General features: G+C 38.3%; 1 protein-coding gene across 3 annotated transcripts in view; it reads left to right on the top strand.

The window, feature by feature from the left end:
- The window catches only part of Ccdc171 (coiled-coil domain containing 171), a 305,368-nt gene that overhangs the window by 207,323 nt on the left and 82,440 nt on the right, over positions 1 to 15,605 (top strand). For all 3 annotated transcript variants that reach the window (XM_040757219.1, XM_040757220.1, XM_040757217.1), the window contains one exon: positions 8,988 to 9,119. In XM_040757219.1, the coding sequence (XP_040613153.1) occupies positions 8,988 to 9,119 (132 nt within the window). The remainder of the gene's footprint in view (positions 1 to 8,987; positions 9,120 to 15,605) is intronic.

Below are 15,605 nucleotides of genomic sequence, written 5' to 3'. Positions count from 1 at the left end.
AGCTGCACAGTGTGGTGGTTGTACTTGGATGCAACTGTGCAGTATGGTAGTTGAGCTGGGATGTAGCTGTACTGTAGGATGATTGAACTGGGATATAGCTGTACAGTGGGGTGGTTGTACTGGGATGCCATTGTGTGGTGCTTGTGATGGGATGTTGCTGTATGGTGGTTATCCTGGGATTTCATTGTGTGGTGGCTGTACTGGGATGTCATTGTGGTTGTACTGGGATGTCATTGTACAGTGGTTGTAGTGGGATGTCATTGTACAGTGGTTGTACTGGGATGTCATTGTGGTTGTACTGAGATGTCATTGTAAGGTGATTGTGATAGGATGTCATTGTGCTTGTGCTGGGATGTCATTGTGTGGTGATTGTGATAAGATGTCATTGTGGTTGTACTGGGATGTCATTGTATGGTGATGGGATGTCATTGTGGTTGTGCTGGGATGTCATTGTATGGTGATTGTGATAAGATGTCATTGTGGTTGTACTGGGATGTCATCGTATGGTGATTGTGATGGGATGTCATTGTGGTTGTGCTGGGATGTCATTGTATAGTGGTTGTGATGAGATGTAGCTGTACTGAGGGATGATTGTGGTGCTGAGTTTGCCTCTTTTCTGGTGACAGAAGCTGGCTTTACAAGTTCAGGTCAAGGCTAGTTTCTCCCTCCTGCTTTGCCAGTTATGAAACTCTGTGCTTGCTGCAGTGCCAACAGAGTGCTTGCCTCTGCTGAGAGACTCCCAAGGTCTCTTAAGTAGGTGTAGGTCAGGAGACTTCTTTCTGGGAAATCATAATATGGGGATTGTGACCATTGTATAAAGTTTTGCACATAGGTAACTTTTCTTTCAGAATAATTACTGTGTATGTCTGTGCACACACACATTGGCACCAGTGTAGTGATGTACTATTTATGATTTATTAAAGATTGCCTCAGGGTTCAGAAAAACAAAGTGATCAGGCAGTGGTGACACACACATTTAATCCCAGCGGCCAGAAACTAGGAAGAGGGGGTACACACCTTTAATCCTAGGACCCAAGATTAAGAGACAGACAGATCTCTGTTAGTCCAAGGCCACCCAGATCTTCACAAGAGTGAATTAGTCTAAAAGAGAATTATAGCTCATACCTTTAATCTCAACATTAGGGTCTCAGAGAGACATTCATTCTCCAGCCAGGCTGAGTAAAGGTTACAGTCTGAGGCTTGGTGAGAACTTGTGGAAACCCATTCAACCTGAGGTAGGGGTAAGAAGCTAGTGGCCAGCTGATTTGCTTTTCTGATACTCAGCTTGAAGTCTGAACCTACAAATCAGTCTCTGGGTCTTTTATTTATTTGTGTTACACACCAGGAAGAATGAAGAGCAAAAGGGGATAAATGAGAATGATTATGTACACTGAAGGCTGTTTCATATTTTCCATTTCTGTTTCTTATTGCAAAACTAATTTTAAAATTTGATATATTTTTATTTATAATTTTTTTTGTTTTTCGAGACAGGGTTTCTCTGTATTTCTTTGGAGGTTGTCCTGGAACTCATTCTGTAGATCAGGCTGGCCTGGAACTCACAGAGATCCACCTGCCTCTGCCTCCCGAGTGCTGGGATTAAAGGCGTGTGCCACCTTCATACCCATCAAACTTCATGTTCTTTCTCTCTATTAAAAAGAAGCCCCACAAACAAACAAAACATTTTTGAAAATCAATACAAGCAAACTAAAAAAGCTCAATAAGACAACAAAACAAAAAACAAAATAAAAAGCCTAAAGCATACAAAAACCCATGGAATCTATTTTGTGTGGCCAACTACTGCATAGGGCCTTCCCTGCAGTGTGTTTGATATACTGGTGACGCCACAGTCTCTTTCCCAGCACATATACGTTATAAATAGCTTCTTGGTATTGGGAGGAGTTTAGTGTTCATGCCTCCTTCTGTTTACTGGGATTTTGTTGTTTTGCATTTTTGCAGGTCTTGTGCTGGCTTTCATAGTCTCCACCAGTTCCTATGTGCACAAGTCCTGTTGTGTATGGACGACATGTTTTCCTTGGAGTCATCCATCCCCTCTGGTTCTTACAGTCTTTCTGTTTCTGCCTTCTCTTCCATGTAGATCCTTGAACCCTAAATGGAGGGGGTTGATAAAGACATCTATTAAGGACTGAGTGCCCCAAAGTCTTTCTCTCTGCACACTGTCTGGTTGTGGGTCTCTTTGTCAATTTCCATCTATCGTAAGAAGAAGTTTCTCTGATGAGGATTAGTCAGTTCTCTGATTTAAGGATCTAGCAGTATGTCATTAGGAGTCATTTTGTTGCTATTTTCCTTTAGCAGAATAATTGTAGTATGTTTTCCCTTGGCCCATGACCTATCCAGTCTCCAGTCCTTGGCCACTTTAGCAGTGTCAGGCCTATCTCATGGAATGGGCCTTATTTTTATGAAACACAAACACTATGTTTCATGAAACATAAACAAGATTTCCAGATAAGAGGCAAAGGAAAGGAATAGTGGTTTTTGTTTTTGTTCTGAAATGAGAGAAGTACTGAAATTTTAAGTAAGAGTATCAATTGTCTATATGCAGCTACAAAGAGACTTTTTTGGGGGGCTAAAATACTGAACTCATTATTTTCATATTAGAGATGGCCATAGCTAGTTCACAAGGTAAATACATACAATCAGTAGGGAATAGTACTTTAAAAGTATAAAGTACTTCTACAAGTTCTAATTAGGTATTATTATAAGTAGATATAATATTGTATATATATGATCATATTTAATATAATTGCTGAAACACATTTCCATGATATTGACATACTTTGGTTTTTCCTTCTATTACTGATCATATATCAGAGTCTCCAAACTAAGTGTAATTAATTTTTCCTCTTGTACATTGTAGAAGTCACCAATTTAGTCTTAATCTGATCACATACTTATACAGACCTTCTGTGTGTGTAGTCCATTCCTTGCTATTCATGTTACTGAGCAAACTTGTGCTGGCTCCCTGGATGTGTGACAGGTTCTCCATTACATCTGTTCACCTTGTCTTAACCTACTTTTCTCTTGACTAGATGCTAGAATGTGTGGTCAGTGGTTCTCCCAGAAAACTGAGGCCCACTCAAAGTGGGGGTAGACCTTGTAAAGCTTGAAACAACTAGAAACCATACAGTTATTTCATAAAATTCACTATTAAAAAGGAACCATAAAGTGTTTCTGAGATGACACTCTGTGTTGGTGACATAAGGCTAATTAAAAAGACATCATTTGTAGATCCCTGATAAAATAATTTTGAAAGATTTCGTAGGGGAAAATACTGCATTTTCATTTTGCACCTCTAGGGTAGATGGTAGACATTTCCTGAAAACAGTTTATAGTAAATTTCTTAGATTTTGTGGCTCTTATGTGTCTCAACCACTCAACCTGTTATTGTAGGAGAAGACAAAGTGTAGGTAATGATAACACATGGATGAAGTAGTGCTCAGGAAAACCTCATGTACAGTAAAGGATACGTTTGGTACCTGGGCTAGAATGTGCACCTGTATATAGACTGCTCTCTAGTATTGAGTTGGAAAAGTAGTATGTAAACCACTGTTGTTCCTAAGATGAAAACTAAAATGGAGAAGAGAGAGAAGTCATTGTGGATCGGCAGAAGAAGTAGGATAAAGGTAGGCTGGGGGACAGAGTGTGTCGTGGACACGGGATGCTAAGAACAGCATCTATAGCTGTCTGTGTTTTTATTGGAATGCCTGTTGGAAAAGGTTTATTTTGAAGCAATGTTGGTCATAGCATATTGGAATAAGTAAAGTTTGGAGCAGATTTTAAATATGATGTAAAGTCCTAATATTAGTTGCTGTTACCATTCATTCAGTGTGCAGGGTGTCTGTGTATATCGTATTAGGTGTGGTCTTAAGTCTATTTTAGTTCTTAGTTATAATCTCTTTCTTTCTGTCTTGTTTTGACTTTATATGACTGTGATAAGACATCATGAACAAGAAAGAGTTTATTTGATTTATATAATCTAGGTGACAGTCCATTAAGGAAAGTCAAGGCAGGAAACTGGAGGCGGGAACTGAAGCAGAGGCTATGGAGGAAAAATTCTTACTGGCTTGCTCCGTCTGACTTGCTTACCCCAAGACCGCCTGCCTAGGGGCTAGAGCCACCCACAGTTGATTGGGCCCTCCCGAATCAATCATTCATCAAGAGAATAATACACAGGCTTATTCCTATATTCAGATTTTATGGGTTTTTTTTCAGTTGAGGTTCCTTCCTCTCAGATGACTCTAGTTTGAATCAAGTGGACATGAAACTAGCCAAGAGTGACTTATAGTTGTGTATGATAAATAATGAGTTAAATAATTTTCTAGAAATGGCCAGCCTTATAGTTGGTAATATCTGGCATAAATAACTTTGTTGCATTAAAATAGAAGTGAAGGAAGTTAGAAAACACATTGGCAATTTGCATCTAATAGTTAATCAGAGAAGTGGAAATGGATTAGATCCATGAACCTCATGAGGCTTCTAATCTCAAAGATAGAAGCAAATTATCATAATAGTTTAAAGGCATAGTTATGTGTAGACAGTTTTTTTCATGACAGTGTTTGGAGTTTTAGAATTATGTTCCTTTCTATCTATTGTGCCTTATAACTTATCTGTTGGAAATACTTGCTTTTTAAAAGCCAACAGTAAGAGAGAAAGTAAATTTCTCTTTCTAAAAATTAAAATTCCAGAGCAGAAGTAATGCATCCAATTTATTCTTTTTAAACAAACATACTGAGACACTTGAGGCTGGAGAGATGGTTCAGCAGGCGAGTGCTCATACAGCTCTTGCAGAGAACCAGGCCGCGAGGCCCTGTGGGGCACTTTGTTATGGACGCTGTGGGCACCTATACTTACACATGCGCAAACACACAATAGACATATAATTAAAAACAAAAATGAATCTTAAAAGTATTAGGAATTATACCACTTTATAAAGTGTTATGTAATATATAAAGTACAAAAATTCACTTAGCATTAAAAATTAATCACTAAACAGTCTGAAGTAGAAAACATATGCTTTTGTCACTGATATCTGTAAGAGTGAAAAGGGATATAATTGTGATCACAGCACAATCAATGAGGTAAACAGAATTCAAGTCTGACTTTTGAAATTATATATCTGTCTATCTGCCTGTCTGCCTGTCTATCATCTACTTACTCTCTATCACCCATCCACCACCCACCCACCCATCGATCCTTCATCTACCTACCTACCTACCTACCTACCTACCTACCTACCTACCTACCTACCTACCTACATACCTGGTTCTTTGAAACAGGGTTTCTCTGTATAACCCTAGCTGTCCTGGAACTCTCCCTGTAGGCCTTGAACTCACAGATAACTAACTGACTCTGCTTCCTAAGTGCTGGGATTGAAGACATGCACCACTACTGCCTGGCTTGAAATTGTAACTTAATCCACAGACATGTGACCATCCCAATTAATATTAAAATGGGAACTTTAAAAAGTGAACCCCTTTTAGAAAAAAAAGTTTTATTTTTCTAATTTTATTTAAAACATTTTAGTAGTTAGGAGTTTGTCTTTCTGGAGAAGAACAATTTTGTTTTCAGTGGGCAGTGTTTCTGAGGAAATGCCACACTCTCCCCTTTGAAAACATCTCTTAGTTGCCTGGCGCTGAGCCTTTTTGCTCCCTCCGGAGTGGATCCCGTGGCAGGCGAGAGTCCTCTGTGCTGGTCTGGGAGTCAGTTCCCTGCGTCTCCCGAAGCTCGCACAGCCTCTGCCCTTTCTCAGCAGCGTCTCCTTCCTTCACCTCGTGTCTTCTCCCCCTCTGCCCTCGCGGCAGCCTCTTCAGCTGGCTCTCTCCTCCGCCTGCACTGGTGTCAGTTATTCAGACCTCTCAGCTTGATGGTTTTACTCTCTTTATCCATTAAGATCAAAGAAATCCTACACAATCCTTTTTCAAGATTTTTCTAAAAACTTCCTACAGCTATTTGAAGAACATTTTTTAAGGCACCTTTGAAAGTTTCAGTATAATTTAAAAGTGGGGGAAAAAAACTCTCAGAATTTTAGTGGAACTACTTGTGATGTGGTGTCTATGATGTGTCCCGGGCTACTGTCTCTCAGTGGCGCTGCCAACTTTCAACAGAGTATTTTTTTTAACTAATTAGAAGTATTTCACATGAAAATTAGGCCAGGCATGATGGCACAGTACCGGCAGGCCCTCAGGATTGTGGAGCCCACGCGTTAAAGGCCCGACTGGGGAACTGAAAGTATCCACTTTATAAATGCCCAGAGCTTCAGCTCCTCTCATGGGTGCCGTCAGCAAATGTGGGATGGGGCTCTCTGCTCATTGTGTGCCAAGCCGTCGTGGGTGCAGGCTGGTGTCTGGTGATGCCACTCGGGTCGGAGACACCCCATGCTTGCACTGCAGCGGGCTGTACCTGCATTGTGTGGCTCCCCCTCTTTGCCCACATTAGCAATCTGCTTTGTACTCTGACATCTAGGAATCCCCTAGTGAATTTTGTCACAGAGAAAAGAGAATTATCAATATCGCAGTTAAACTTGACTTTCAAAGCTAATAGTATCTCATTTGGGGGCTCAAATTTAATAAATTTTCTTTGATTCTGGGTGAGTTTTTAAACATCAAACAATGAATTGGCCAGGGTGCAGTAAAATATTTAGATCTATTGACTATGGTTCAGAAGGGTAGAAGGCAAACACTAGTGGTTTGATGTTGATAAATTCTCAGTACCTTAATCCACATTAATGTTTTCTTTTATCTGAGTGATCACTGGTGACAAAAAAGGAAGAAAGTGTACATACCAAAGAAATGTACACTCAGAAGCAGGTATATTTGTAACATATAGCTTATTTTGTCATGCTAAGTAAGTTCAGTAGCATTTTCATCCTGACAGAAGACTTACAGATATACCACATGCTGTGAACTGGAACTTCAGGGTGCATATAATACCCACACTTCTGTGAGATATACCCTGCCACGTTTGCAGCATATCCTGGCATTCATTTATTTATAGAAAATCTTGGGACTAGCTTGGGAACCGAGGATTCTTATTTTTACCCATTTATTAGCATGGTCAATTAAAAACGTCTTTGCCTGTTTATGGGTATTTTCTGGTTTAAGAAAAAAACCTATAGAATATGACAATCTGTGAGATGTTTATATTTCTCATCTAACTGATTTATATGGTAATAAATAATTCTAACAGTTTTACAAGTTGCCCAAGTAGAATAGAAAAATAGAGAGTTTATTTTATTTCACTGATTGATTGATTGAATCAGGCTATCTCTGCATAGTCCAGGCTGACCTTCAGCTTGATATGTAGCCCAGGCTGGCCTGGAACTTGGAATTCTCTTGCCTCAGTCACTGTGTGCCGAGGTTACAGGCATGGACTACAGTGTTATAGATGAGGTTGTTCAATTAAAGATACATAAATATATTCATTTTGGCAGTTAACCTTATTTTTTATACTTAATACCATTCTTGATGTGTGCTTTTTTTTTTTTTTTTTTTGGTTTTACGAGACAGGGTTTCTCTGTATTGTTTTGTAGGCTGTTGGTCCAGCCTGGCCTCGAACTCACAGAGATCCGCCTGCCTCTGCCTCCCGAGTGCTGGGATTAAAGGTGTGCGCCACCACTGCCCGACTGATGTGTGCTTCTTCATAACAACTATGTTATGCATGCGTGTGTGTGTGTGTGTGTGTGTGTGTGTGTGTGTGTGTATAATGGGGGGGAGCGCTTTGTGTGTTTGTGTGTGCAGATGAGCATATGTGTGCACAGTGGCAGGGAAGCCAGAGATTGACATCAGTGTCAGTGTCTTCCTCTATTGCTCCTCCTGCCCCCATTTTGGGGGACAGGATTTCTCACTGAACCTGGAGCTCTGGATTGTTTGAATTTGGTGGCCAAAGAACCCCAGGACCCCACCTGTCCCTACCTCCAGTATTTGCCTGTTTTTTTCATGTGTTCTGAGGATCTAAACTCAAGTCCTTATGCTTGTGTGGTAAGCTCTTTAAGCACTGAGCCATCTCCCCAAACCATATAATGTAGTTTTATAGTATTTGTTAAATTTATGATAGCAAATAAAAACCATTTAAAGACCTACCTAAGCACATGGATCGCTAGAAAATGTTTGTATTTTCTAGGTGGCAGACTAAAAGTGAGAACTTTATCTTAAATGCAAAATAGACTGTAGAATTCATAAAGCTAAATACTCTGGGTTTCTTTGTATTTGTTATGTGTGTGCTCATTTGTCCAGAAGGTGGCAGTGTGATATCAACTGCCTACAGTATCACTGAATTAGAAATCCATCTGGATATGCCTGTGTTCTTACCTCTCTGAATACTCAAACTGTAGTGCAAATGCTACTGATTTTTATTTCAGTTATCTTATTTAGAGGTTTGTGACCAGACCGGTTTCTTTGTATTTATTGTTAAGACTTAAGTTTAATTAAGTCTTACAATTTTATAAGTCTGAGAGGGCTAACCAAACTGCTTACTTGTGTATTTTTAAATATCCTTTTGTGTCGAGTGTATTTGTTCTTTTTTCAGAGTATGTATATTGAAGTTTTCCTTTTAAAATCCAGTACCTAGTAATTATTGTGTACAACACACGTGATCTAATATCAGTTAAACACACTTTTAAGAAAGTGATAATAGTATTGCTGCTTGCTTTTGATTGTTACACCCCCTGCCTTTTCTTTTCTGAGTGGAATGGGGAAAGAATCATTCAAAGCTTCTTGATCAGAAGGCTCCCGTGCCTTCATTCTCCCCTCTTCATTCCAAGCAGAAGGATGCTTTTTCTTCTTAACATTCTCCCCCAGCACTCTGAATTAGAGATTTATTTGCAACGAAAAATCAATTAGTCCTAAATTTATTCATGGATTTCAGGTCCAGCGATCAATGCAAGTCCACTCAGTGGGCTCAAGGGGACCCAGTTCATCCCAGTTAATGTGTCTGAAGGGGAATTACCATTGATGCTGTTTTTTTCCCTTTAGGTCAGAGATCAGATCTCGCTGTCACGGACTGCAGCAAGTAGGAATGACTTCACCCTGCAGCTACCCAAACTGCACCTGGAGACCTTTGCAATGGAGGGGCTCAAGGGTGGCCCAGAGGTTGTAGCATGCCAGGTTAGACTCTAAATAACATTGTTTGCTACTGAAATGTATAGAAAAATAAATTGTACTAACTGGAAGAGAACGAAAACCTCAAACTATTGTGAATAATTTAGATGAGATGCAAATAAATGTTTTCTATCATGTAACACAAAAACATGTTTCTTTAAAGCCAGAAATAGCCTATTAAAATAATGCAGAAAAGCATTTCACAAAGAAAAGTATGTTTTTATGTCAAAGTGCAATATTAAAAGAACCACTTTCATATCAGTGGGAGATGGTAAGATATTAGAATGTTATCTTTTCAAGCTAATCTCTATTTGTTGTTTTAAAATAAGTTATTTCACATAAAAATTTCAGGAGAGATATCAGAAAAATTTCCATGTTAATGCTAAAATACATCCACATTTTAATTTCAGAAAAACTTAGAACCTAACTTTATTTGCATAAGGAACCCTTTTTCTCTTACTATTTAGTTTTATTGAGCATTGCACTACAGTGTGCAAACTGGGGCCATTTCATTTTAGAGCTCAAAATATCAATCCATGAAACCTTGGGTAGCTTTAAACTTAATTCAGGAACTTATTCGCAGAGTCATTTATTTTCAACTGTTGTAGCTCTCCTGTTCTAGCATGATTGCATTTTTGTGATCATTTTCCTTAAAGCTCATATTACATTGTAAGTTGAAAAAGACGAAGTTCAGCACATGCTTTATTTTTCCTTTACTGCCCAAAACTTTCATCTGAAAATATTCATCAGTATTATGTAATTTATAGAAAGCCTGTTATTACAAAGAAGCTTATCCTTAACAAATCTCTAGATTGCCCAATATATTTAAAAGCCAATTTTTAAAAAATTCACTATTAACACTTAGAAGTTTAATTTTAATTTTGGACAAATATGTTCTGTGTTAACTTTTGCATGCTCTACACTATAGTTTAACCTGTTCTTAAGCCTGGGTCATCCTTTGCAAACAAAAATGTTCGTTGCTTCTTTATCTAAAAATATAATTATATAACTAGGCATAAAATAGTTTTACTTATTTTATAGGCTTTGTCATTATTTTTGACAAGATTAAAAGTGTGGTTTAAATTTAATTATCAATATTTACAAATTTATTATAAACTGAAACAAAATATGATTTGAAATTTTTCTAGTAAGTGTAAAATAATCCTGTTTTTGGCTATCTTGATTCACTCTTACAAGGCTTAGTTCTTGTCAAAATTTACAAATAAATATTTCTCCTGAACTAGATCTTACTGATTTAAAGGAAACATATCCTAGAAATGCTGTTTTGGGGGTAAAGGCATTAATCCTCTATGGTTGTGATATATAGGAATAGCAATAAAGAAATGCAAGGATTTATAGTTTAACTCTCCCAACAGTTGCACATGTTACCACACACCTAAATGCTCAGGTAAGTTTTCTGTTGGTCTCCACAGGACGTTTTGTAGTTTAGTATTATGTGGGTAGTTAGGAAGTTGGAAAGACAATAAAATTGATAATGCTGATGATGGTGATGATGATGGCAGCTTCCATGTCAGTGAACTTTTTATGTGCCAGACCTTGTCATTCCATTCTGTTCTCTAATGAGACTGTCAGACAAGTGCCAGTATCTCCATTTTAAAATTGGAAAACAGCAACCACAGCAGGTAATTCTTCTCAGATCGAAGTCTGGTAGATGGCAGAACAAATTTAAGGTTCAAAGTAGCTGACTGTGAGGCTGAAGTGCCCAGCCTGAAGCTGAGGAGTTAGACAGCCTGTGCGAGTGATAATAGCAAAACCGTGGACACAGATTCTTATTCCATTTAGAAGGTATTAATTATATACGTCTGTGTAGACTATAGTTTACGGTATTTTGAAGCTGAGGAGTTAGACAGCCTGTGTGAGTGATAATAGCAAAACCGCGGAAACAGATTCTTATTCCATTTAGAAGGTATTAATTATATACGTCTGTGTAGATTATAGTTTACGGTAATCTGAAGCTGAGGAGTTAGACAGCCTGTGTAAGTGATAATAGCAAAACCGTGGAAACAGATTCTTATTCCATTTAGAAGGTATTAATTATATACGTCTGTGTAGATTATAGTTTATGGTATTTTTGGAGACAAATTTACAGATATACTTTCTATTCAATAACCAAAGAAAATGAAAATATGCTTTTCAGTTTTTTACAAGAAATTGTGTGTTCACGATAACTACACATTTTTAGAATTCAGTATTTTAAAACTTTTTAATTGGCACATAGGAATTGTGGGTACCTACGGAGTACAATATTTTCATGCATGTGTAGCAGTAGGTAGCGATCAAAGAAAGGTAATTAGAGGCGTGTCATCACCTCAGACATTGCTGTTTGTGTTGGGAACACTGGGACTCCTTGCTTCTAGTAATTTGGAAATACCTAACAAAGTGCTATAAAGTGCACCCACCGCACTGTGCGGCAGAACTCTGGCTCCCACTCCTCTTGCTTCTCAGGTTCAGCAGGAAGCGTTCTCTCCCCACTGAAAGCGTCTCATTTCTCTTCCACACATGAATGAGAACGTGCAGCTTTGCTGTCTGTGCTCAGCTTACTTCACTGAACATAATGCCCTCCAAGTTCATCTGTGTTACTAGGATATTAATCCTCCCTACTTATGAATGTTACTATTGATGCAAGATACTACTTTTTATTGGTTAATAATATTCCAACATGTATATATGCTTCACTGTTGATCTAGTCATATGCTATAGAACCCTAGGTTGATTCCATATCTTTACTTTTGTGAATAGTGCTAGAAAAAAATGAGAATACAGGTATATTTTTGATGTACTAATGTAGAAATGTTAGCTTTCTGTCCCAATGTCTCTTTCACAAAGTGGATTGTACCTTCTTTATCAAAAATCAGGTGTTGGTAGGTGTGTGGGTTAATATCAGGGTTTTCAATTCGATTCCATTGGTCTACCTGTCTATTTTTGTGCCAATACCAAGCTGTTTTCAGGACTATACCTCTATAATAGAGCTTGAAGTCAGGGTTAGTGATGCCTCCAGAGGTTCTTTTATTGTACAGGGTTGTTTTGGCTTTCCTGTGTCTTTTGTTTTTCCATATAAAGTTGATTATTGTTCTTTCATGGTCTGTGAAGAATTGTTCTGGGATTTTGATGGGAGTTGCATTGAATCTGTAGATTGCTTTTGGAAAGTTTGCCATTTTTAGTACTTTGATCCTACCTATCCAAGAGCATGGGAGATCTTTCCATTTTATGGTATCTTCTTTAATTTCTTTCTTTAAAGACTCAAAGTTCTTGCAATATAGGTCTTTCACTTGTTTTGTTAGCATTACCCTAAGGTATTTTATGTTGTTTGTGGCAATTGTAAAGGGTGATGTTTCTCTGATTTATTTCTTAGCCCATTTATCTTCTGTATATAGTAGGGCTACTGATTTTTTTTTTGAGGTAAGTTAAAACTATACAATGGAAAAAAAGCACCTTCAACAAATGTTGCTGGCATAACTGGATGCTGGCACGTAGAAGACTGCAGATAGATCCAGGTTTATCGCCTTGTACAAAACTTAAGTCCAAATGGATCAAAGATCTCAACATAAATCCAGCCACACTGAAACTTTTAGAAGAGAAAGTGGGAGATACTCTTCAACGAGTTGGTACAGGAGACCACTTCCTGAACATAACACCAGTAGCACAGACACTGAGATCGACAATTAACAAATGGGACCTCCTGAAACTAAAAAGCTTCTGTAAGGCAAAGGACACAGTCAATAAGACAAAATGGCAGCCCACAGAATGGAAAAAGATCTTTACCAACCCCACACCTGACAGAGGGCTGATTTTCAAAATATACAAAGAACTCAAGAAGCTAGTTACCAAAACACCAAACAATCCAATTAAAAAGTGGGGTACAGAGCTAAATATTCTCAATAGAGGAATCTAAAATGGCTGAAAGACACCTAAGAAAGTGCTCAACATCCTTAGCCATCAGGGAATGCAAATCAAAACAACTCTGAGATACCATCTCACTCCTATCAGAATAGCTAAAATAAAAAACACCAATGACAGTTTATGCTGGTAGTGGATCAGTGTTTATCCCTAGTATACAAATGGACTTTGGGAGTCCGTTCATTTCCCATAGAGGGATACTCTCTCAGCCTAGACACACGGGGGGGGGCAAGGCCCTGCTCCAAATGATATGACAGACTTTGAAGATCCCCCACAGAAGGTCTCATGGAAGGGATGGGATAGGGGGCTGGTGGGGGCAGGAGAGGAGGGGAGGGAGAGGGAACTGGGATTGACATGTAAAACAAACTTGTTTCTAATTTAAATAAAAAGGAAAAACAAAACAAAACAAAACCAAAGTGGGTTGTAGCAAATTTCCAGGCCTGTAATAGCAGTGAATGAGGCCGTGAGTATAGATAGAAGGGTGGGAAGAAACAGCTGGGCCTGGTGATGTCATTCCATCCCTCTGAAGCCAGCGAGGGTGAGGAAACCACAGTGCTCTTTCCATTACTGTAAGGTGTTTATCTGTCCTATTTCAAGGGGTGGTCATTTAGGATCCTTTTCATAGTTTCTTTAAAAGCGTGAAGTACTTTATCAAGTACAGTCTACTTTAACTTCCTGTTTACTTTTTATGCCAGGTGATTTTCCAGGGAGGTCATGCCCTCAGTGAAACTTCCTTTCTAAGTGCCTATGGCAAAATTAAAACTGCATTTTTATATTTCAATTAATAGCCTTTCAAGCTTTCATTGTAATGCCAAGAAAAATTAAACCACACAGACCAAAACTTTAAATAAAATGGCCAGTATGGATGCTGAGGACTTTGTAATGAAAAACATTCTGCTCATACTGTGTAAAGATAATACCTGGTTTTTATGCTACCATCCCAAGTATGTTTTTAAAGTAATTTTTATCTGTAATGCTGCCAATACCTAGCAAATATTGACAAGTGGTCAATAAACATTTGTATTCATTACTGTTTGAAGATGAGAAACAACTAGACAGTAAACACTACAGTAGCTCACATATGATGTGTTTGCCCCGTGCAGCAAACCTCTCACGCCCGTTTGGACTCTGTGAATGGCCACTACTCTTGATTCTGCTCTGTTTGTACTACTCTCTGTCTTAGTGTGATGCCCAGGAGCAGTTGGTTCTGCTTTTACAAAGGACTAAACTGAAGTTCACTGAGGTGACGTAGCATATTAATAGACTAGACATCTAATGGGTAGGGTAACCAGGGCATTCTGTTCTTAACCGAGCCCTTTACTTTCTGCAAATCATGGTTCACTGGCTTGTGTTTGTATTTTAAGATGGCAGAAAGAATGTAACTAGGGTTTTTCTATAAAATGCAATTTCATTTGTGTAGAAAATATGGGTAAATAGAAATCCTGAAGAGGGCTAACGAACTGTTTCATGACTTGTCTACTTTAGTGTCTTCATCTCTAAAAAGAAGAGCAGTTGTTCCCAGCTCAGTACTGGTGTGATGATTAAGTGGGCTGATCCCCTCCATCTATTGGGTAGTAACAGAAACATTGTAAATACTGAGTTTTTTTTTGTCAGAGGTCCACAAGCATGAAGACTTCAAGAGGTGGGGAACTTAGCCTCCTTGTTCATGGCTGCAGCCTCAGAGCTCCGAGCAGAGGATGGTCACAGTACACACAGGTGAAGGAATTTCAGGCACTTGGCAGGGTCACCCAGGACCTCTATCACATCTGCTCGTACTCCTAAGGAACTTGGTGCTCATTTCATAGGTCTAGCTGAGCCTCTTCTAATCTGTCAAAATAAAGTGTTTTAAGACTACTAGTGCATGATAACTGTACCCCTGGAAATGTAGTATATTTCATAAACATGTGTTTTTGCGTACTTCATTAGAGAGTCTTCATTTGAAACCACTTATTTTTAAAGATTTTAGAACAGCCCAGCCTTCCCTGTGAGTGTGGTAATCCTGTAATGTCAGGGCAGGTCTTGCTCACACTGGTTTTGTTCTGTAGTTCACTCATGACTTTCGGCTATCATCATTTTTACATCTATATTTGTTATTAGGTCTATCAATTTCTTTGAGCTATTTTTGTATTGTTGTTGATAAGTCATAAAAATGTTCTGAAGGAAATATTTTAACTTTTTATTTGAAGAAGGGTGGAATAAATGGTATTGGTACCTAACCTGTCTGAGAGTATAAGCAGCAATCATCTGTAGTAGACTTTTCCAAGCATTTTCTCAGCACCATTAGTGCTTCAGCCTTCTAATTGCTCTGCAAGAAACTTCTACATTTTTGGCATTCTTAGGAATTAAGAGATGTTAGACAATGTCATTTATAAGACTGAACCATCTTGGTAGTTTCCTCTTCCTGTCATCCCATCTGCATACATGAATTTTCAGAGAACTATTACCTTTTTAAGCATGAAAATAAACCACTTTAAGTGAAAAATCTTGTTAAAAATGATAAGCACTACTTTTTAAAATAAAAAGAACATATTTGATTAAAAATATGATTACTCTGGTTCATTAGTTTTATAACAT

This window comes from Mesocricetus auratus, unplaced genomic scaffold (assembly GCF_017639785.1).
Source record: "Mesocricetus auratus isolate SY011 unplaced genomic scaffold, BCM_Maur_2.0 Super-Scaffold_100014, whole genome shotgun sequence".
In the NCBI taxonomy this organism is placed as follows: Eukaryota; Metazoa; Chordata; class Mammalia; order Rodentia; family Cricetidae; genus Mesocricetus; species Mesocricetus auratus.
Note: the sequence above shows the minus strand (reverse complement) of the source record. Positions and strands in the feature narration are given on the sequence as shown.